The sequence below is a fragment of the Octodon degus genome, unplaced genomic scaffold, assembly GCF_000260255.1.
Source record: "Octodon degus isolate 3935 unplaced genomic scaffold, OctDeg1.0 scaffold00006, whole genome shotgun sequence".
Lineage (NCBI taxonomy): Eukaryota > Metazoa > Chordata > Mammalia > Rodentia > Octodontidae > Octodon > Octodon degus.
The window spans coordinates 30,082,256-30,105,199 of NW_004524582.1; the positions used below are offsets into that span (position 1 = coordinate 30,082,256).

The 22,944-nt window shown below is 56.2% G+C and overlaps 1 protein-coding gene and 1 long non-coding RNA gene across 4 annotated transcripts in view; one reads left to right on the top strand and one right to left on the bottom strand.

Moving 5' to 3' along the window:
- Positions 1 to 10,168: 10,168 nt before the first annotated feature.
- Positions 10,169 to 16,874, bottom strand: LOC111812186. Of its 3 annotated transcripts, none has more exons than XR_002817756.1 (4): positions 16,756 to 16,874; positions 15,531 to 15,663; positions 12,143 to 12,346; positions 10,169 to 10,206 (listed from the first exon to the last, which is right to left on the bottom strand). It is a non-coding gene; the product is annotated as an uncharacterized LOC111812186 (long non-coding RNA). The 3 variants fall into 3 exon arrangements; XR_002817759.1 differs by lacking the exon at positions 10,169 to 10,206 and adding an exon at positions 10,428 to 10,578; XR_002817757.1 differs by lacking the exon at positions 10,169 to 10,206 and adding an exon at positions 10,673 to 10,966.
- The window catches only part of Wfs1 (wolframin ER transmembrane glycoprotein), a 21,591-nt gene continuing 14,703 nt past the window's right edge, over positions 16,057 to 22,944 (top strand). The window contains exons 1-2 of the mRNA XM_004624582.2: positions 16,057 to 16,196; positions 22,169 to 22,405. Of these exons, the coding sequence (XP_004624639.1) occupies positions 22,174 to 22,405 (232 nt within the window). The 5' untranslated portion in view covers positions 16,057 to 16,196; positions 22,169 to 22,173. The remainder of the gene's footprint in view (positions 16,197 to 22,168; positions 22,406 to 22,944) is intronic.

A 22,944-nucleotide genomic window follows, 5' to 3' on the forward strand; every position in this document is an offset into this window, starting at 1 on the left:
GAGTGGAATGCTTTTCTACTAGCTCCGCTCAAATGTATGAATTAATAGCGTCGATAGTAAATAAGCAACAGCAGAAAGTTATAGAGGAACTCAGAGAGGAATTTTGTGAAATAAGAAAAGAATTGTTGGAACTCATAGCATCTGAAGTAGAAATAAAACCAGCGCAGGCGAGCAGAGGGGCCTGCGAGCCAGGCAGAAGCACTGTGTGCAGGCAGCCTCCCCTTCTCCAGGAGGAGCAGCAGGGGCAGGTTCTGAGGCATTTAGAGAAGGACAGCGTGGCATAGACAGTGTGGCCGGTGATTAGCTGAGGTGAGGTGTACAGCCAGGCTGCCAGCTTCGAGCCTGGGCTCTTCTCAGCCCGCTCGCCAGGCCTACTGTGGCAGCGCAGGATCCGCAGCCATGTGATGGGCAGCGGCGGGCCTGTGGCTCTATCCTGCTGGGCGCTGTCCCACTTCTCCACACACCCATGCCTGCTTGTGTGACCAGAGGAAGAAGTAAAGACCCCTGCGCATGCTCCCCCAGGCCGAGCACAGGCCGCAGCGCTGTTTGAGGGGATTGCCGGGGCTTCTTGTGCCAGGGTCCCAGGCCTCACCTGTGTGAGGGAGGCCCTGGTCACACCTTCTGAAGAGGCTGACAGATGTAGCACAGAGAGGGGGAGACACTGGTTCAGGGCTGCACAGCCAGGAGAGGGAGGCCAGGGTGGAGAAGGGCAGACAGTGAAGCCTCTCTTGCCTTTAGTCTCAGTGAAGGAATCTGAGCTGGGGGAGCTGCACAGCACTCTGGAAAGAGCCCGGGTGGAGCAGGAGGCCCTGCAGAGGCAGCTGGTGGAGTTCCAGGTGCAGCCCGGTAGAGCAGTGAGGGCGCAGGCAGGAGCGGAGGGTGGAGACCAGGGCTCGCTAAAGACGATGCTCGCAGCTGGGCCCTCAAGGCCCTGGCTTCCGTCTTCAGCAGCAGAAAGCCCAAACAACAAAGAGCTTTGCAACTCTGCGCAACTCTCCTGCCCACGTGTGTGCCTCAGGCATCCTTCTGAAAGGCACAGTCAGACAGTGTGGGGACACACATCTGTAATCCTAGCATTCAGGAGGCTGAGGCAGGACGATTTCCTCAAGGTCGAGGCCGCCTGGGCTGCACAGTAAGTTCAAGGCCAGCCCGGACTACCCAGCAACAGCCTGTTCTGAAGAACACAGTACAGCAGTGCGCATCAGCGCCTCTGCATCTACAGTACACAGAAAGGTGCACCCTGCACGGGCCATGCAAACTGCCACACGCGCTGCCACGTGGCACACCCTGCGCAGGCTGTGCAACCTGCCACGTGTGCTCCTACGTGGTTTCTTCCCCACTGTTTGTCACCAGGCTGTGGCCTCAGAGTAACTCCAGGGCCCCAGGGTGGCATGGATGAGGAGACCCTTGGGGTTACTAAGCACAGTACTGGCAGGTACCCAGTACTCCTCCGGAGTGTGGCCTGCTCACATTTCCCCAAAAGTCACTTCATCAAAGACGTCTGTGAACCCCAAACTCCACGGGAATGTGGCTTACTCCTTCCCCTGCACTTGCTGACGAGCACTGAATGTTAAGCTGAAAACCAGAACACCTCTGCTCCCCAGATCCTGTAGGCAGGATCCTTCTGAGACAGCTCCCCCGACAGCAGCCAGTCAGGGCCGCTCGGGTCTGTCACCCTCTTGGCACAGTGCCCTGCCTGGGTGAGCCCCAGAGACAACTCTGCCACCACCAGGATGTGAGGCAGGAGGGGAGAGGGCCTGGCCGACGCCCCCTCCGGGGAGTGCACTCCTTACGCCCGGGCCATCCAGGGGCCGCCTTGGCCTGGGCACCCGCATGCCTGCCTTCAAGGCCCTGCAGGCAGAGCCGAAGTCAGGCTGCTCCCGGAGCCCCTGGACTCTCCTGTCTCAGCCCGTGTACTGAGTCAGAGCCTGCACGCAGCCACTGATAACTGATCCGCTTATTTGTCTCCTTATTTATTGACATCGTCACCTGGCCTCTGCATGCTCGTTCATCTCGTCACCTCCATAGTTCCTTGCCTACCATCAGGCACTCACCTGTCTGTCTGTCTGCCTGTCTGCCTGTTGTCTGTCTGTTCCCTCACCCGTGCTCCCGCAGAGCCAGCAGCAGAGGCTGGCGGTGGAGCTGGCTGGCCTGTGGACGTGCGGGCTCGTGCTGCAGAAGGAGCTGGAGAACCTCGATGTGCTGCTCCTGCTGTCCTGCTTCAGCCTGAAGCCGGCGGACACAGGTGAGCTGGACGTGCAGGTGCCAACGGCCTCCTCCTGCCTCCTCCTCGCACAGCCCTCGATGGCCAGGAAGCCCAGGCCAAGACGCTCACCTGGCCAGTCTGATCCCCAAGTGTGACCCCTGTTTCCTTCCTGCATGGCCAGTGCATCCCAGCTCATGCAGCTGCTGGGGACACGGTAACAGGCAATGACACTAGTCCTTCCTCCTCAGTCCAGCCACGGCTGCCTCTCCTGGCTATCCCACCTCCTGGGTGTGTCTCTGAGCACCTCCTGCAATGCAAGCCCTGGACTGAGTCTTTGAGCTCACACAACCTGAAGGGGTGGCACCTGGGTCCCTTGGGGCTGCAGGGGTGCAAGGTGGCGCCCCCAGCGGTCCTTGCCTTCAGGCCAGCCTTTAGGCAGGGCTCACCCTTTCAAACCCACTGCAACTCTTTCCCAGCTGCAGTGCGTGACATCAGAGACATGTGGGGACAGGAGCAGGAGCTGAAGAACAGTCGTTCATGCCTGGCCCTGAGCTCTCGCTCCCCTCCCAACTCTGCAGTGTGACACCCAGTCCCCATGCAGAGCCCATGCGGTCCAGGTCATCGCCCAAGCACCCCAGATGAAAGAAGACAGAAGGTCACCAGGCCTTGAAAAGGGACAGTCAGACAGAGGGGGAAATAAACCACATGTGCATGTGTGAGCCGCAGATCGTGTGTCCTGTGTCTGTCTGGGGAGTGTCCCTTCTGTACCATCAGTCCACATGTGACCAAACACCTGGTGGAGAACTGTCTGTCCATAGCAGGCCCCCTCAGACAGTACCTGGGCCAAGCAGCTGTGACCTCTGGGGCCCTGAACCTGAACCCACCCCTTCCTCTTACAATCCAGCTCAGTGACTCAGGGCACACCTTGGTTTTCCCCCCTGGATTAGACAATCACCCATTCTTATCAACCTCTAATGTGCCCGGGGGTCCCCCTGGAAGCCAACCTGGGAAGTGGGATTGGGAGGCAGATAGGCTCATGGGAGGGCACTCCAGGGAGGAAGAGAGGGGAAGAGGACAGCCACACAGGCTGGCTTATCCTGGGAGGAGCCAGCACCAGGCTGAGGCCTCCACTGTAGAGGTGCTGGGGGTTACTGCCCTGCCCCCTTCAGTCTGTGCTGGAGAAGAAGGGCTTGGGGAGGGGGGCTCCCTCTTTCTACTCCCAACCTGTAGTGCTGCAGGCAAAGTGCGCTCAGGCCAAGAGGTCCCTGGGCCAGGCAGATGCAGCCAGTGTGCCAACAGGGTGGATGGGGCAGGGGTAGGGGGTCCAGGGGGTGAACACAAGGTGGGACACTGCAGCTGCTGTTGAAAGGCTGTTGTCACACTACAGCTGCAGTGGGCATGCAGTTATGAGAAGGGAAGAGGGTGTCTGTCTGGCAGCCCCTCACAGCACAGCACAGAGGTGTGGGCAGCAGAGGCCTGTCACAGCACCCCACCACGTAAGGGAAAGGCCAGTGGGGGCAGTGAAGGCCAGGAGGGACACAAGCACCTGCTGTCTTTCTACAGAGCGCCCCCAGCATATGGTCGCGTTCTTGTGTCTAAAGGCCCCGCAGTGGCTGTCTGACCTCCAGTATCACTTCTGCACTTCAGGCAGAATGGAGGCAGCTCCGTGTATCACAGGCAGTGTCCAGTGCCCAAGGCGCCTGCGTGAAGAACAGCTCTGGCCAGCACAGCAGGACGCGACTGTGGGGCTCAGGTGGTAAACTGAGCCAGTCAGTGAGGAGAGAATGGGTGTGCAGAGCACATCAGAGGTGCTAGAACACGCCAGCAGTTTCCAAAAGCAATCAAAACACTGTTCAGTGAAACAGAGATCAGTTGTAAGGCGGTCGGTCACGTTGGCCACAAAGGACACTTCATTGCAGGCTTTAATGCAACAGTTATTAATGAGAAAAACTCCTTCAAAGCTCAGTCTCTGTCATTGGGGTACACTGGCAGAATGTTTAAGTAGAAGATGGAACCAGACACAAATCACAAAACTACTGTCGGTTTTTTGTAACCTCCACGAGTTATAGGACATTAGAAGACCACTGCATGCATTGAAAATGAAAGGCAAAATTAGAGGAACCTGATTTGTATGAGCTGTTAATCTTTTCAGAAAAAAAAATTCTGCAAGAATCCTAGTTCAAGGCTAGGTGTGGTGGTGGGTGCACGCCTGGAATCCCAGCGCTCAGGATTCAAGGATTGCTGAGATTTCAAGGCCAGCCTGAACTGCATAGTGAACTTCTGTCTCAAAAAGACCAAAAAGAAAAAAAGTATCTCTGCTCTAGATTTCTTAAAAATTTGTAATTCTGGGGCTGGGGAGATGGCTCAGTGGAATAAGCGCTTCCCTGGCAAGTGCAAGGACCTGAGTTCAATCCCCAGTTCCACCAAAAAAAAAAAAAAAAAAAATTTTGTAATTCTGAAGTATTCATCAGAAATTTATCCTGACATTATCTGAGCTACAAGAGCCTCATGCATGCGCCGGCTGCATCCACAGAGGCGTCCCTCTCCGAATGAGAAATGATCAGAAGTGATCCCTGAGCCTTCATCTGCCCAAAGTGATTGACGTCACTTTCTGTTTTATTGATTAAAAATGAATTTGTGCCCTGGCAAGCGCAAGGGCCTGAGTTCAATCCCCGGTTCTGCAAAAAAAAAAGAATTTGTGGGAAACACAAACCTTGGAGTCTAATGGCTTCGAGGAAATGACAGCCAGAAAAGTCTTAAAATCAAGCTGTCACATTAATAAAGCATTATTTATTTGTTAAATACAAATTATGATTCTCAAAATATTGTTTCTAAAATTTGTAAGTTTGTTACTCAGGCATCAGTATTATTATGTTTAAAAAAATAGATTCTTGGGCTGGTGAGATGGCTCAGTGGTCTAAAGCACCTACTTAGAACAAGCTAAGCTAAGCAAAGCACAAGGACCGCGGTTCAATCCCCCAGCACCACATGCCAGCCAGCCCCGCCCCCTGGTGGGCTGAACTGGCCACACACTAAATAAATAAATTAATTAATTAAATTAATCATGGTGATCCTCCTGCCTCAGCCTCCCAGGTGCTGAGATGAAGTGAGAGCTGCGTGCCACCACACGTGAGCATTATATGTGTATTCCTAGGATCGAACCCAGGACCTCTCACATGCGGGGCAAGCGCTCCATCACAGCTCCATCTGCAGCCCTTTTTATTTAGAGACAAGGGCTCACTGAGTTACCAGGGCTAGACTCAAATGTGTGATCCTCATGCCTCAGCCTATCCAGTAGCTGGGAGTACAGCTGTGTATCACTTCTCGTGGAAGAAGTAACTTTTTCAAGGGGAATTCTTTTTATTTAATTTCTTTATGTGCACTTTCTCCCCTGCTTTTTTACCTAGATGCCTACGTTTTTATTTGGCACGGGACCCCTCAAATTACAGATGACCCTGCAGGTGGAACGTGCCACCAGCGCCACCCACATCGCCAGGGTGCGGGTTATGAATGCAAAGTCTGAACTCACCCCCAACCAACTAGGCGCTGCAGGAGGATCTGCTGGGAGCGTCAGCCCCAAGTCCCGGGCGCCACGGATCTGGTCCTAACTGTTATTCAAAGTTCGGCCACGAGGGGACACCAGAGCCCAGATTGGTGATTCCATGTGTCTCCCGGAAGCGTGACCAAGTGCCAGGGCCAAGCTCGACCGATTGCTCCTCCCTACCCAGTCTACCTGGAATCCCTCCCCACAGCACCCTGTTCCTGGAAAAGGGTACCTGGCCAGCCAGAGCTGTAGGTCCCCAAGATTCCAAGGGCCATGCACACTGGTGTCCGGCAGTGTGAGGCTGGTCGGAGAGGTACAAGGTGATGCAGGGCAGTCACCTCAGAAGAGCACAGATGGGGAAACTCAAGTCCAGGGCAGGGCACATCCACCCCAGTGCCCGAGAGCCCACGGCAGCAGCCCAACACTGTGGCCTCCTTGCAAGGCCAGCGCCCAGAGCCACTTGGCTTCTCAGCGCCCAGGGCCTGCTGCCCAGTGCAGGGCTCGAGGCTTGCAGAGCAGGGCAAGGCTGAAGTTTCCCCACGGTCCTAATGCTCGTGGAGTTTTGTCGAGTTAACAAGAGCAGCGGTTGGGCATGGTGGCACATACCTGTAATCCCAGCACTCAAGAGGCTGAGACAAGAGATTTCTGTGAATTTGAGCCCAGCCTGAACTACAAAGCAAGATCTTGTCTCATAAGTAAAATAAATAAATAATAAATAAATGCATGCTTAGATGAGCAGGCTGTCCTCCTCACTGCTCTGCTTGGCCCTGGACACATTAGCTGGTGACTCTGGTTTGCTGTCATCCTGGGACACAGCTAGGTCCTGGCCACTCCTGCTGAAAACCTCGGAGCAGCTCCTGGGCCTCGGGGCAGTTGACATCTACGTCGCTCAGCCTGACACTTGCCATCCTGCAGGTATGGAAGCCACCTTCCTGGGTGGGACACCCTCTGTCATGCTGTCTCTAAGCCTTTCCCCTCCACTGGCAGAGCCACCGTGCATCGCTCCAGACACTGGGGGCAGCAGTAAGCAAACAGGCAAACCCAGCAGGCCAGCAGCAAGTCCCAGGGGACGCTGGCTTGGTGGAGCCTGCACTGAGGCAGCTGGGGGGGAGTCAGGACCATCGGGGGGGCAGAGGGCCGCAAGGCCCGAGGGCTCAGTTTGCACCAGGACCCACAAGATCCGAGAGATGAAAGCAGAAGGAGGCGGGGCCCAGGGCAGCTGGGCCAGGCTGGAGGGCTGCTGGGCTCAGTGCAGGAAGAGATCTGATGCTGTTGGATGCGCTTTCTGTACCCCAGGCCAAAATACCCCCTTTGTCTCTGAATTCCCACTCTCCTTGGCCCCCACAAAACTTCTGACTGTGAACGAAAGCATCTGTTCCTGTACCGAACACTGAACGTAGAAAGCAGACACCTCGCTGCTCCTGCTGCCCCAAGGCGAGCAGGTGGCCATGTGCACAAGCCAACACCTGGCAGTGCAGGGCCCCAGGGCAGCAGGCAGCCCTGCTGAGGACACTTTGGGGGTGAGATGGACCCCACCTCAGGCCCAAGAAGGACAACCCACACTGCACAACCAAGCCGGGAGCGGCTGCTGCGGGCCTCCAAAGCATGCACCTAGGGACATGGTGAACCCTAAACACAGGCCAGCACACCTCGGTGTCCTTCTGGTGATTTCTGACAACTGCTAGGGCTCTCTTGGTTTACTCTGGTTTCCATTTATTCAGATAATACCCAAGCCTGCTCAGGAAAACCTATGGAGACCAACATACGCCAGGATCTGGGTCAGCCGGACCACCATGAGAAAGGAGGACTGGCTGCCACTCCTTCACTCACGCATGAGTAATAGCATTAACGTGCACCTCCAGGCCACAGGCGGCCTACGGCTGGAAAGAGATGGCCAAGAGAGTGGCCGCCATGGTCAGGGCGAGCACTTGAAGAGGACCTCGGAGCAACAAGGAGGATGGCCCCCGGTGCACTCACTCCCCACCGCATTATTTATCCACCCGTTCCTGAGGCGGATTCCCACAGCGTCCAGTGAAGGAGCTCAGTTGTCCCACAGGCCTTTCCTATGCCCATCTGTAGGACCACGAGTTTATAAGACTTTGCAGTTCTCCAAACCCTCTGAAGTTTTGCTCAATACACCTCTGGGTGGCCCCCAGGTGGGGGGACGGCAGCCTGCAGGGGGATCTCAGTCTCATTGCTGGGTCTGAGTCCTGCCACCCAGCACCTGGGACCCTGGACAAGCGACTTCATGGATCTGTCTCCTTAACCATCAAAAAGGGAGGATGATGCCTGGCTGGCAGCTGTCCCCTCTGTAAGACCTGGATTGAAAGGTTCCCAGTCCCAGCTGTCCACAGGCTATGTCTGGACCCCACAGTCCTCCTCACACATGTCGACTATGCATGTGCCACTGCAAGAGACCTGGGCCCTGTCCCTGAGGCTGCTGTCAGGGGTCCCCAGGTCCTTCTGGGGATCTCTTCTCTCACATGGAGCCAGGCTGTCTTCCTCTTTGCTTGGGGATGAAGGGTAGGTGTACCCTGGGAATGGAGGCTTCTCACTCCCATCAGGACAGGACAAAGGCCAGCAGAGCTGAAAGCACCACCCGGGCTATATTTTCTCCAGGAAAAACTTGGAATACAGTCGATTCGTGCAGCATTCCAGCGCTCCCCCCGCAGTAGCACCCCCAGGTGAGAGCAGATCGTTCCTGTCCCCATCTTCCTCCCCTTCTTCTCCCCAGAGGCCCTCTGGCACCTCACAGTGCAGACTGCAGCCAAGTGTGACAGTTTTCATTGCATCAAAAAAAAAAAAAAAAAAAGGAGGAAAAGAGAACTTCACAGGAAGCTCTCTGGGTAATGTATAGTTCTAACGATTGTCAAAAACCTGATCTCCCTTGCTGTCCTATGCAAAAGCCTCCCACTAGCTCAGCAGCGCTGTGGGCCCAACTCTGTGAAATCACGTGTCTGTGTCGCTGTGACAGCAGGTGCCAGGCCACGCGGGGGGCCAGAAAGTTTGGGGAGGATTCTGAGTTGGGTAATTTTCCCTCCGCCTGACAGCTCCTAAGGGCTGGTGACGCGAAGACTTTGTTCTATTGTTTCTGCTAAATTGAACAAGAAGTTCCTTCTCCCACCAGCTGAGTTTTAGAAAGATGACATGAGGGACAGAGGCTGAAAACGCTTCCCAGGAGTGGAGCGGGAAGAGACACTGCTACCGCCCCCTGCTCCCACCCACACCCTGGGTGCGTGCTCAGAACAGGCCCTGGGGACACGTGTGTTACCTTCCTCAGAGCCACCTGAAGCCTGCCAGCTGCTGTGGGTGGGTTGCAGATGTGGGTGGTGAGAGTTTGTGGCACGTTGCCACAGCAGAGGTTGGGGACAGTCAGACCAACGAAATGACCCATGGTGACTCGCTGTACCCTATGACCATGCCTACCCGCAGGACTGCCCTGTGCCATAGGGTGCACGAGGTGTTAGAAACATTCAGGAAGAGGTGCTGTGGCTCCTGGTGCGAGGGGGGGTAGAGGAGATGGGCCTCCAGCAGTCCCGCCTTGTGCTGGGCACATCTCCATGGGGCAGCTCCCAGGCCCCCCACAGCCCTGGGGTGCAGGGTGCATTCAGTGGGTGAGAGGAGGGGGGCGGGGAATTCCAGTGCCTCTCAGCCCATCACCTGAGCCAGACCATGAAGGACCCAGCCCGCGCCCAGTGCTCTGGCAGAAAGGCGGCCGCTCTTGGGAGCCAGGGGGATGCCTGCCAGTGGAGGAGTGAAGAGAAAGGTGCCATACACCAGGTGCTGGGCTGGTATTCAGTGCCAGCGAGGAAGGGCCCCGCAGCTTGGAGGGGTGAGGAAGGAGCTCACTGTGGGTGACTGAGAAAGAGGCAGCTGGAAAGGCTCCACACCGTGGAGCCCCACACCCAGGCGTCCAGAGAGCGGGCACGGTGGAGCAGCCAGGCGTCAGGGTGGCGGGGCTGAGGTGGACTGGACAGCAGCGCAAAGAGGAGTCAGGGCAGTGGCACTGCTGTGCGATGCATGTCACCACATACAAGGGGGATCAAAAACACCGTGAGTGATTCTCGTACAGAATTATTATAGTAAACACACACACCGCCAGGAATGCTCCCTCCAAGTCCTCCCTCCTCAACACACTCATCCCATCGTCCTTGCCACTTTCTGCAGCTGCTCTGGAGTCCTCTTTCATGAGTATCTTTATGAAATGTGGTTAAAAAAAACCAGTAAATCCCAGGACTGGTGAGATAGATCGGTGGTCTAAAGCGCCTGCTTAGGCAAGCTCAGGCAAGTACAGGAATGGCAGTTTGATTCCCGGCACCACGTGCCTTGCCGGCCTTGCCCCCAGGGCAGGCTGAGCTGGCCAGAGTTTGGGCGTAGTGACACACGCCTGTAATCCTAGCACTAGGGAGGCTGAAAGCAGGAGGATAGCCATGAGTCCCAGCTGCATAGTGAGACCCTGCAACAAATACATTACAAATAACAAGATAATAAATAAATAAATCTTTTTTAAAAAAGAGATGATCCCAGCACTTGGGAGGCTGAGGCAGGAGGATCGTTGCAAGTTGGAGGCCAGCCTGGGGTAGTGAGCTCAAGGCCAGCCTGAGCTGCATCGTGAGACCCTATCTCAAAAAGACAAAAAAAAAAAGTGAGTGCGATGGAGTAAAGTCGGTACTCCAGGAAGCCTGCCAGGACTACTGCCAGGAAGCCGCAGCCTGTAGGGCTCCTCCCCTGTGGGGGCGGCTACTGTCCCTGGCTGCCAGGTCTGCTCTCCTGCTGGAGTGGAGCATGCCATGGACCCTTTACTTCTTGCCCTGGTGCTCTGGGAGGCCTGTGACAGTGTGCGGTAGGTTGCAACCAGCACCCTTCACGCCCCTGCTGAGGTCCAGGCAGCGTCGGGATGCCCAGTGCTAGGTGCCGGCCGACTGGATTTTCTTCTGTGTGCAGACACAGCTGAGGACCTGGCCACCAGTACATGGTCACTGACACGTGACCAGGCCCTATGGTGTGCTGTGCTGTCACCGGGCCAGCAGGTAAGGGCTGACAGCACCGGATCTCGGCTCTGCGAGGCCTCCGTGGTCTTCGGGAACGTGGGGAGGCCCATGTTCGCTCTCCATGCCACAACCATCCTTCTCCAAGTTCTCCAAGTTCTCAGATTCCACGTGAAGCTTCCCAGAGTGCCTGTGACTCACAGTGAGGCGCTGGGTGGCAGGCGCTGTCTGCCCTCGGGGATGAGTAAATCACGACTCAGACGCGAGGGCGAGCGGGCGGACGCAGGGCTCTTGAAACAATGCACTCGGGGCAGAGTGGAGGTGGTAGCAGGATGCTCCCCCTTCCCTCACTGTGACGCAGCACCATGTGACCGGGACCAGCCACCCGCCCCCCAACCTCCAGAGCTCCCTCCACTAGCACTCCAATCACACTGCAGTTCCCAGGGGACTGGTGAGGGTGCAGCTCTGGTTTCCGAAGGAGAGACAGGTGGGTGACTTGGGAGTCAGGGGTTGAGGCCAGAGCACAGCCACCAGCTGATGAGACCCAGTGCTTAAATCCCTGGGGCACTGCACAGCCCACCTGCCCCTGCTGGCCCAGGACTCCCAGGAATCTAGACTGGGACACAGCTTTGCGGGTGGTTCTGTGTGCTGCCTGAGACCCTCAGAGAGGCGCTCAGCCCTGCAAGGCTTCTCCGACACTCTCACGCCTCTGCATCTGGGCCTTGTCGCTGTGCACTTCAACTTCGGGATCTGGGCTGGGGTACTGGGTTCATCTGGACTGGGGTACTGGGTTCTGCACCCCTAGCCTATGTCCAAGCCCTGGTGCTAGGCAGGACCCCTAATGTCAATAGCTGGCTGTGCAACTGGAGGAGCAAGTGTCCCTTTGTCCCCTGAGGCCCTGTTACATTGCAGATTACTGGGCTGGCACCTGGATGCAGGGGTCCCCCGGAGTCCGAACACCCCCATGTGGTGCTCTTATCCCGTTAGAACTATAGGTCACAGGATGTTGCAGCGCCCCGAGGACCGCGAGTCTCTGGAGCCTGCAACCTGGTCACTTGGGGGCCACAGTCCACGCCCAATGCAGCTGTTCATTCTGCTAGGACTCAGACGCGAGGGCGGGCAGGCGGACGCAGGGCTCTCGGCTCTCGAAACAATGCGCAGCTGATCCGGTGCCTGGACTCCTTGGATGGATGGGTACCTGCTTACATGTCAAGGAGTTGGTTCGGTTTTCACTCAGGCCACCCTGCCAAGGGTTGGGATTGCCCTGTGCCACCCAGGCTCATCCTGGAGAAGCCAGATCATAGCGAAACCACAGTCCTGGCATCACATGACTGTATGTGCTTCCTGTGCCTACAGTCACTCACTGCCCCAACGCAGCACAGAACAAGGGGAATGTGTTCTCACCATTCTGCGGGTCTGAAGTCTGAAATCAGTATTGCGAGGCCCAAATTGGAGAGAATCTGTTCCTTGCCTCTTCTGGCTTCCAGTCGCAGCTAGCTCCCATTGGCTTGTGGCCACATCATTCCAAGGCCAGGGCCTTCAGCCATCTCTGCTCTGTCTTCACACCACCTTCTCCTCTGTGCATGGCCAACTGTCCCTCTGCTGCTCCTGCAAGGGCATTCAGAATCAGGGCCCATCCAGTAACCCGGGTTAAATCCTTAACTTAATCAGATTGGCCAAAGCCTTTTTTCAAAAGGAGGTCATGCCACAGGATCCAGGAATCAGGACCTGGCACCTCAGAGGCATTGTGTGGCTGGTTCTCCAGGGGTCTGGACAGGAGATGGGAGCCCACGGAGCCTCTGCCTGTTTTCCTTTCTAAGCCCAGTGTGTAGCTTACCACCTGGAACTGGCAAAGAAGAGCCAATCAGTGTTTGTTGAGTAAACGGAAGTGGGACAGGGTCATGGAGACAGAATCTGAAATTGTGGAAGCAATCAGGAGTGAGGTTGTAGGAGGCATATTTGGATGTGAATTAAAGAGTTTGGGCCTTGTCCTACAGGCGAGAAAGAGATCAGAAGAGGCTGTCATCCACTCACTTAATTATGCATTCATTCATTCACTTATTCCTCAACAGAAGAGTGCAGACTCAGCTTCGTGGGGAGGAGGACAGGACTCGGAGTGACGGCACTGGACAGGAGCTTTCCTGCACAGGACTGAGCTTTCCTGAGCCCTCTGAGTGTCCCCAGCTGTTATGCTTAGCGTGTTCATCTCTGCCAGATGTTCTGGCCTGTTGAGGTTTACGACCACTGAATCTCTGCGGATCGGCCTGTGCCGTGACACAATGTCCTTTGGTAAGTGCTTTCTATCTTCGTCCTCCTTAGCCACCATTCATGGATTATGGATTATGCATGTTGTGTTTTGATTACAGTTTTCAAATGTCCCCTTTGAACTTCTATTTGTCCATTGTTTCTAATTTTTTTTGTCCAACACACTTTCAATGTGTTGGTTGAAAATAGCCCTTAAACCTGGATTTTAATTTTTAATTCCCATTTTACAGCCTTTTGCTGGGAAATTCAGCCCATTCTCATTTACTCTGAAAGCTGCCGCTCACAGGCCACTTACTTCAGCTCACGTTGCTTCTTTATGATGGACTAAGGTAGTGTGGCTGTTACATGCTCTTTTTCCCCCTTCCTCAATTTTCTTCCCAATTTGCCAGCCCTCCCTCAGATTCCGCCACCAATCCACCAGCTCTCTGCTTCTTTTCCCTAGTGGCTAATTTCCAGCTTCTGCGAGTCCTACTCAAGCTTTCATTCCCCGGGAAGGTACTGGAAGTAAATGACAGGGTGTGCGGCCTGAGCTTCCCTCCCTGGCCCTTCTCTGTGCCACGTCAGACCCTCTGACTCTGCTTCTCCTTCGACCAGAGGTGAGCGTGGCCTGTTCCGCCTCCTCCATGACAAGACAGAGTTTGTATAGTGTTTTCCAGCTAATACGGATCTCCCCCACAGCACGTGGCTTACATTTCCAGAGTGTTCACCTAGCAAGCACAGCACAAAATCACAGGCGCTCTTAGGTCAGACCATCTGGCAAGGGTTGTTACTTTCCACCACTTCCTGTTCTGGGCCCCTGCTCTAACTCCGTCTCTGCTGTGACTGGGCTGTGCCTGTGAGAAGGGAGCTGCACGGCTGTCTTTCCTCTGAAAAGAGGCAGAGCTGCGCCTTCTCTCTGTCTTCCAGGGTTGGATATATTCCTTTTTTCCCTGGACAGAGCTTGGGAAAGAACCCTTGATCATACAGCCAGAGTACCTGGATGTGGTTCTGGAATCCCCTAGGAATCTGGTGCACTCAGATTCTCCTTTCTCTGGATGCGACCTGGTCTGAAATTTCGCAAGGCTTTCTCTGGATCTTGGTTTGGAACCACAGCATAGCTCAGCTCCGGGACATTGCACAACATTCTTTAATTTGTATTTCCCCTCCGGCTCTCTCTGGACTCCTGCCCACTGCATGATACCCTTCCTGGGGCTGCCTTTCAAGTCCTCCTCCCTTTATAAGATGATTTTCCTTCACGCTGTGTTGACTCAAAGTTACTTTTCACTTTGCTAATTTGTCTTCAGCTTGGTTATTCTCTCTTTGAATTAAAAAAAAAAAAAATTGACACAGTCATCCTGTGTTGCCTAGGCATCAGCTGCTGCGGTCCCCTGGGCAGTGACCAACAGTAGCAGGCGGGCTGTGAAGCTGAAGAACTTTCTTGTAGACAACAAAAAAGAAGTCAGAAAAATCACTGTTCATTGCTGGGGGAGGGGTAGCCTTGCAAGTACGAATGGGGCTGCTGGTCCCCAGGCTGGGCTGAGGATGACACAGAGGTGGGGCCCAGCCCTCCTAGCTGCAGGGCAGGATAGGTGGGCTGAAACAAAGAAACCCAAAAGAGAGCTCCAAAAATCTCAAAAGATAACAGCTGGGGAGATAGCTCCGTTGAATAAGCGCTTGCCTGGCAAGCGCAAGGGCCTGAGTTCAATCCCCAGCAGCTCAGTAGTAGAACTCTTACTAGTGTGCAGAGACCCTGAGTCCCATTCCCCTACTCATCAACAAAACAAAAGTTAAGAAACAAGCAGTAACCAAGCTATGGCTTGAAGGGAAGGAAGGACAAAGGCCGACAAATGAGCACCTTTATGGCTAGATGGCGATTCCTTCTGATGTACTATGGCATGGTCAGCTGGCTGCAGACAATGAAAATGACCTGTGTGTGGCAGAAGGCTAAAGGGTGCTTGAATGCTTTTCCAGTAAAGGAGTGACCAGGGCGCGAGAGAGATGTGTTCACTCTGATCTCAACACCGCACAATGCGCACATGTGCTGTAACATCCTGCAACACCCTAGCAGTGAATACAATTTTGTTAATAATAAAAATGAGTCCAGAGTCACCCGCCTCTTGGAGTCCCTGGTGTGAAATGAGAGTGCCAGGCTTCACAGTGCTGCTTCCTCCCCACCTCTGTGAGCCTCCAGGGGCCACAGGAGACAACCGGACCCAGAGAAGCAAAGACTCCTCAGATGAGGAGTTTGACGAGGTGTGAGAGAAAGTGTGTTCAGTGGGCAGAGCCGGCCCCTCCATCCCCCAATATTATCTCCCGATCTGTGAGAGCTCTGAGCTGCACCCTCTCTGACCGGGCAGCGCTAGCCCAGCAGGGCATCCGGCTTGGCTGCTGGGGCCAGAGGTGGAGCCTGCCGACGGGGCCTCCCTTCCCGCCGGCTCAAGCGCCGACCTTCGCCCTTCTCTCCAAGCCATGCTCCTCACACACAGAATGAAGCTCTCCAGCTGCCTGGACTCATCGCATCCCTCCCTGGACTAACACCGACTTTTACCTGCATGCCACCATCCCCTCCTGGGACGCCTGTTCCGTTGCATCTGATCTTGTGGATTTAAAACTTTTTTTTCTGTCCCCGCTGCTGTGTCAGGAGAGCCTTCTGTATGTACAGCAGTACCGAAATTCGAGCGCTCAAAACATATTTGTTAACATTTACAGCAGCAAATATAATGAATTGGAGGTGGGACCGAGTCTTGTCAGTGGGCCCAACCACTTGTCCGGGTCTGGCTAGGCTGCTGGACTTCCCACGGGCTGGGCCGGGACTAAGCCAGGTGGGACCCGATTCCGCTCGGAAACTTTCGCTGGAGTGGCCCCACCCACCAGATGCCCAGGAGCCTCTAGCTCTGTAGGAGAGCCAGCCTCAGCAGGCGAGGCGTGCCGTGATTGGTAGAAGTTCAAGTTGATTGGCGGGCTCTCTGACCACTCAGCGAGCTGAACCGGAGCCGCGCCCCCGAAGCCGCAGCAGGAGTGGAGGGCTGCAGGAGGCCCCGCCCCCCAGCCCCGCCCCCCGGCGCGCAGGGCAGAGCTCGCCGGCTTCCACTTCGGCCGCTTTACTTGCTGTGTGCGGTTCTCCTCTCCCGCGCGTCCCGCGGCTCCCGAGCAACTTTGCGGCGCGCCTGGAGGCCCGAGGGTGTTACAGCCCCGCGCGGCCCACTCGCGGCTGGTGAGTGCTTCCGGGCAGGGGCAGGCCTTGAGCCGGTTGCGGGTAGTGCGCGAGGGCTGAAGAAGGTCCCGATTGCTGGGAGGCGCCGCCCGCCGCGGGCCTCAGTGTCCCCTTCAGAGTGGATGGGTGGCCGCGCCCATGTCCCTGCAAGTTCTAGAAGTTGGAGGGCCCGAGTACAGCTCGCTCCCCGGTGCCCGAAGTGATCGCTGCTTGCGTCTCCCGGAGCGCGCGCCCCTCGCCGAGTCCGGGTCCCGGCGTCTCGGGCCCACGCCCCCAGCACCGTCACGCCCGCGACATCCCCCTGAGGGCGGGGAGAACGTCCCGACGGAGGCCAGAGGCGCGTGGGCTGGGGCTGCCGGCGGCCGGCGGCCGGCGGGCACACGCCCGCGCCTCCTCCCTGCAAGTTGCCCTGTCATGCCCTGCCCCCCGACAGGCTGGGGGACCCAGAGCCGCCTTAGAGCCCACCTGCTTGCTGGAAGGCACCGGGCCCCAGAAAGGGCTGCGGGGCAGATGGGATTCAGTACCCAGGGGCTGGGCCCGCCTGAAGCCCCTCACCTACCTAGAGGCCATGTGGCAGTTCCTTTCTTCCTTGGGCACCCCTGGGTACAGGGGGGAAGACAGGGCAGCCCTGGACTCTGCCTGGTGTAACCCAGTCTAGTAGGACCTGCCCCTCCGATGACCCGGTGACCTGGCTCTGGTATGGACCCCGCCCTCGGGAATTTAACTACGGGCCAGTAGGTGCAGCTCTCCGGAAAATCCTGCCCAGTCTTCTGGGTGTGAGAGAGCAGTGTCCCCTCACCCATTTCTTGTAGGTGATGTTAAGAAATTCCAAGGAACCGCACACCCTCCTCATCTTTAACCCTCTCAACATCTGGGGTAGGAGTTACAGGCCCCAACTGTTGCCAAAAGCCTGAGGCTCAGGGGCAGCACAGGAGGAGGCGAGACCTGAGACATCTGGGGCCCTAGCAAGTGCGCCTGCCCTCACCTGGGACAATGCCCTCACTTTGGCATTTGGCCAAGGGCTCTACGTTTGTAGAGGCCTTAGCTTTCTGCCAGGATACATCACTCAGAGCTACTGTGCCCCATGTTCCCTGGGCAGCCTACAGCCCAGACAGCCACCTCATCCTTTGTAAAGGGGCCCAGGGAGCCCTTTGCCACTGAGCAGGAATCTGGGAGGGGTTCCTTTATATGCCACCAGTTTTCTTTGTGCCTCCCACAGACCCTGGCAGGGCTGGCTGGGAGACCCCCGTCACCTCTGTTCCCATGAGGAAGAGTGCCATAGTCCTCCAGCTCTAGCTGCCCCTGCCCCTTCCAAGCCAGGGCTGGACAGGCCTTTAGGGCTGGTCACAGAGGGGGACCCAGTCCAGTCTTGGCCCCCAGAAATGCTTACACTGCGTGTCAGGTGCCAGATGGGGCTGCATTGCCGCTGGTAGGTAGACAGGGTGCTGTATTCTCTGTAGGATGCGACTTCCCTCCTCCCTCCCCACCTGAGGAAGTAGGCTGCAGCCCCAGCCACAAGCCAGGCCACCCCAGTGTCTTGTTCTTCATGGTCATGGGAGAAATGGCTTCGTTTTCTTCCATACCTCACAGTTTGTGTTTCTGACCTGTCTCTGCTCCAATGCCTGCCCTGACCCAGGACCCTCACCTCTCCCTGGATGGCCCCCAGCCCTCTTAGGATCTCCCCGATAACATCTGGACTCCAGTCAGCCAGGATGGATCTTAAATAGCCATCCCTTGGCCTGCGGGCAGGCATCACCCAGGCCTGGTGTAGCATCAAGAACCTGCTGTGCATTCCCTGAGCCTCTCTTTCCTGAGCCCCCTCTCCAGCAGGTACATCCCAGGCCCCTACAGCTTTTGGCCACATTGTTGACTCACTGTCCCTGTGCGCCCTCTTCTCTTGGGCACATCCCCTCAGCCCATGCCTGCTAATCGGCAGGCCTGGTTCTGCTCTCTGTGTTCCTGTACCCCTTGCCACAGTAGTAAGGCTGGAATGTTCCTTGGTTCAGCCCTTAATACTCTTGGGCAAAAATAGGTACCTGAGAGCTCCCAAGGGCTTTGTGCCCTTGTCTTGAGCCCTGCGCCAGAGGCCCAGGTTGGGCCGTGCCAGAGGGGGCACCACAGTCTGAGGACTTGCTGGGCCCCCTTCCTTAGTGCTTGGTAACAGGTGGCTTTTAAAATAGCACTTTGCTGTATTTCTGGGGGGGGGGGAACATTGTACGTTAAAGAAAATCAGGGAAATAGAACTTTATGAGAATAAAATAAAACCACCTATAATCTTTACCCAGAGACAGGGAGATGAAAATGGGGGAGGGGGATTTTCTGCTGTGTGTTCCTGCAGGTAAATTTGCTTTCAACCTAAACAGAGCCAGGATAATGTCTTATACTGCTTTAAACCCTGCTAAACAGTGTCATGTGAGTGTTTTCCCTGTCCTTCCTGCGTGTCACCTTTAGTGCCTGTGGATGCTATGAATTTCATTAGTCTTCCCTCTGCCAGTGCCAAGGATGCCACTGCAAGGGATACCTCATGTGTGACCCCACAGGTGTCTCGGTGACGCCCATGCTGGGGTCACAGAGGTGGAATCTCTGGTCATCTCGGCTTCTAGCGCTGAGGTGGAGGGGTGCTGCCTTGCAGAGCGGATGGAAGGGCTGGCCCGGGCAGTGAGCATGGAGCATTCCGGGTGGAAGGTCACATGTGGTCATTCTGCTGCACGTCTCAGTGGCTGCGTGGCCACAGTAGCCCTCTCTGGGAGTGGTAGCTCCTCAGCTGAGCTCCTTGGTGCTGGCGTTTATGTTTTGATGGGATAAAAATATGCCTTGGCACTCACAGGAAAAGAATGCCGGACATTCGTAGTTTGGGATCTTACACAATGGCATGCTCTCCCCCACCTTGCTGGCCATCGGGGACTGGAGACCAGGGTAGGAGGTCAGAGCCAGGGTGACAAGGGCCTTGTTCTGCGGGGATGTCTGGGTCATTGAGGGGGCTGGTCTGAGGCCACAGCAGTCCCTGCTGGGGCTGCCTCTGCCTTGAGTCGCTGCCATCTGGACTCAGTAGCACTGGTCAAGAAGGAGGGAGTGGATGCAGGCCCTTTCTCCATGCGTTCCTCTTGATCTTCAGTGTCCCTGTGACCAGCTATGGCCAGGACCAGCTTTGTCCTAAACTAACGATCTCTGAACCAGACCGTCTTGGCCTACCCTCAGGAAACCGGAAACTCATCCCTTACTGACCAGAGGTTTTGCTCTAAGCGGTTTCACTTTGACCATGGCGAGATATGCTTGGTGCCAGATCTCTTTTTTTCCTGAAACTGTTTGTTTTTTTAGCTGGAGTTTTCTTCAGTGCCCCGCAGTTGGCGGTGCACTTTCTCCTCCATCTCACCCATGGCCCCTTAGCATGCACATGTGGAAGGGGAGAGTTGTCCAGTCTTACAGACGGACACTGATTACTGAGATTAGTAGGCATCCACAATGCTGTGGTGATGAAATTGTGTCCCCTGGTCAGAACAGTGCTGTCGCTTCTGCTGCCCCAGCACTGAGATGGCTGATGGGAGAGGCCTGGGCGCTGTGTGTTACCAACACACAGGTAAGGGGGGTCAGTGTCCTGACATTTGGGGGTGAGGGGATGGGGTCCGAGGCCAGTGTGGAGTTGGAGAAGCTCATTGGTCACAAGTGCACTTGCTCAGGCTTTGGACCCATTCAGCCCTGACCCTGTGAGCTCTTTGGCCTTGAGCAGGTCTCTCACCAGTCTGGACCTCAGTTTTCTGGCCTGTGAGATGGGTTGGCCGTCCAGGGCCAAACAGTTGCTCTGCTCAGAACACTGGAATGATGTCATGCCTGCCTGCCGGGGAGGGGCAACCTGTGGGAAAGTTCGTGTGATGTGCTGAGCCAGAGCCCTTGGTGATGACTGGCACCTTCCTGCCAGAAGTCAGGATGCAGTACAGGGAAGCTGCCCTCTGCCACTGTTCTGGGGCAGGGGCACCATGGAGAGGGCAAGCTAGACTATGGTCTTGCCACCCAGCACAGCTGTGGCTCTGTGTAGCTGGCTGTCCTGTTCCACTCTGTCCCCAGCTGGCTGTGGGCCCCCGGGGTCTGTACTTGCCTCTCAGAGGCAAGGCTTGCAGGAACCTGCTGTTAGCAGGCAGTGCCAGGCCTGCACTGATGCAGAGATGCACGAGGCCTGGACATGCTTTCGGGCTTAAGAGAGCCCCTGCAGGGCTGTTTTAAAATAAGGGCTCAAAAAGGAAAACATTTACATGAAAGGAAGGGCTCCGAGGGAGGAATGTCCCGATGGAAATCTGTACCGCTCTGGACGAAAATCTGACCTAAGATAGAGCAGGAGGGAGTCACTGTCCCTGGCCCTTCGGGGGATGGGGTGGGGGCGGCACCTGGAAACATCCAGCACGCCCACTTGGGCCAGGGCAGGGCTGGGAGAGGGCGCGCCGGCCACCTCATACAGCGCAGCGTCTGGTCTTGCTGTCTGTGGAGGTGCGGCCGGGACACGGGCTGCTCAGTCAGTGTGGGAATCACCTGGTTGTAAGCCTTAGTTTCCCCCTGTGATGAAGAGGACAGAGCATGCAGAGTCCTTGGGGAATCTGCGTCTCCCACGCCTTATGTGCAGGTTCCGACTCCTCGGGGCTGGGCCCCTGGAAGCTGCTCCAGGCCCGGGATCCTCCAGAGCTTTCTGCTTCATGGTCCACAGCCCACAGTTGCCGGTAATCAAGTCAACGTGGTGTTTTCCGTGTCACCCTGGTGACTGGCCAGTTGCGCCTTGTCCTAGCTGGCCAGGTCATCGACTGTGCTCTCTGGTTTGCTCCAGAAGTCTCTTCCTGTGTCACCACCACACTGTGTATTCATTTGCTCTTTAGCGTGTGCTGACGGTTCTAGAACTTTTGCCCTGTGCAGGGCCTTGTGAGAGGTCCTGGGGCCAGCAAACTGGGGGGTAATCTGGACTTCTTCACGGCTGTGTGCCTCGCTCCCCGCATCTCCGTCACATCTGTTAACTTGCGCTCTGTATCAGGGTATTTGCTTCCCAAATCCCCTGTGAGAAAGCACCAGAGCTTGGTAGCTAAAGCGACAGAAATTCATGCTTCACACAGAGCAGCCAGTGACTGTGGTGGCCGTCAGCGCTCGGTACCTGTCTCTGTGTCTCTTACAACAACACAAGTCGCTGAAGTTAGGCCCTCCCAAGTCCAGAATGATCGCATTTCAAGATCTTCAACTTAATTACATCTGCAAAAACCCATTTTTCCAAGTAAATTCACTTTCACAGATGCTGGGTGACAGACCACTGGGGACCCTGTTCTGGTCACAGCTGGGTCCTGAGCTCAGTGCCCTGTCAGGGTTGTCTGTGAGTCTCAAGCATTGTCTCCCCATTTCTCAGGCAGGGCCACTCGTGTGGCTTCTCGGGGGGAGGTGGGGCCATGGGGCCTAAGGCTACCATGCCTCGGTTCCTGTAACCTGGCTGGCCCTGCAGCGCAGTCAGGCTCACATGCCACAGTGCCTGTCAGCCCCGCCCTTCTCTGCTTTTCTTTTCTTATTGATTGATTGGTTGGTTGGTTGGTTGATATGGGCTCTCACTATGCAGTTCAGACTCTAGTGATCCCCCGTCTCAGTTTCCCTTGCACTGGGATTACAGGTGTGTGTGTGGCACTATGCCCAGTTTTGGGCTAGCACGGCATACGGTACTGGGGATTGAACTCAGGACCTTGTACCTGCCCTGAAGGTGTTTAGACCACCAAGCTATCTCCCCAGCCCTCATTTTTTTTCTTCTTTTTCTTTTTTTTTTTTTAAACAGTCTTGCTATGTAGTAGTCCAGGCTGCCCTTGAACTCACTATAGCCCAGGCTGGCTTCAAACTTTTGGACATCCTCCTGCCTCAGCCTCCTGAGTATTGGGATTTGGAATCTGCACCCAGACACGAAAGCTGAGTAGGCTGCATTTGGAGCCCAGCATGCATCTGACCCTCTGTTCTTCCCACAGGCAGGATGGACTCCAGCACCCCGCCACTGAGCCCCGCAGGCCCGCAGGCCCCACCAGCACCGCAGCCCCAGGCTCGGGCTCGGCTCAACGCCACTGCCTCAGTGGAGCAGGAGAGGAGCGAGGCACCCCGAGCCCGAGGACCCCAGGCTGGGCCTGGCCCATGTGTCGGAGAACCAGCTGCCCCACCCGAGCCCCGGGTCCCTCGTGCCAGGAGCCGAGAAGGAGTGGACAGAACTGGTAAGGGGCTGGCCAGGAAGCCGGCAGCCAGCTGCTCAGTGAACAGGCAGGGGTGTCCCAGGGCAGGGTCCCCTAAAACCCACAAAGCACATAGACATCAGCTGTAGGGTCTCAGCGTGCAGTGAGTCTTGTGGGGGCTTCTGGGGACCCCAGTACCAAGATCTGCTGGGCGCTTGCCAGAAATCCCGCTTCTCCTCCTAGGACGGCATTAGCTGGGCTCCACGTTCTCCATGTCCCCGCTGCCCTTTCGGGGACCCCTGCCCAGATGTCTCCCGCTCGGGACTCTCCTGCCTCCGCCGCCTTCTGACCCTGAGCCCCAGTGTGCTCACATGTGCATGCGTGCACACTCACCCAAGCAGCCGCACCCTTTCTCTGTGCTGCCGCCTGCCGTTCTGCACCTCAGGCTTCTCACAGGAAGAGTGCCTGCCTGTCGCACCTGACATTGGTTTGATACCTCCTGTGTCCCCATGCCAGGCAGAGAGGGATGGTCAGTCAGCACACAGTGTGGCCAGGCAGAGAGGGGTGGTCAGTCAGCACAC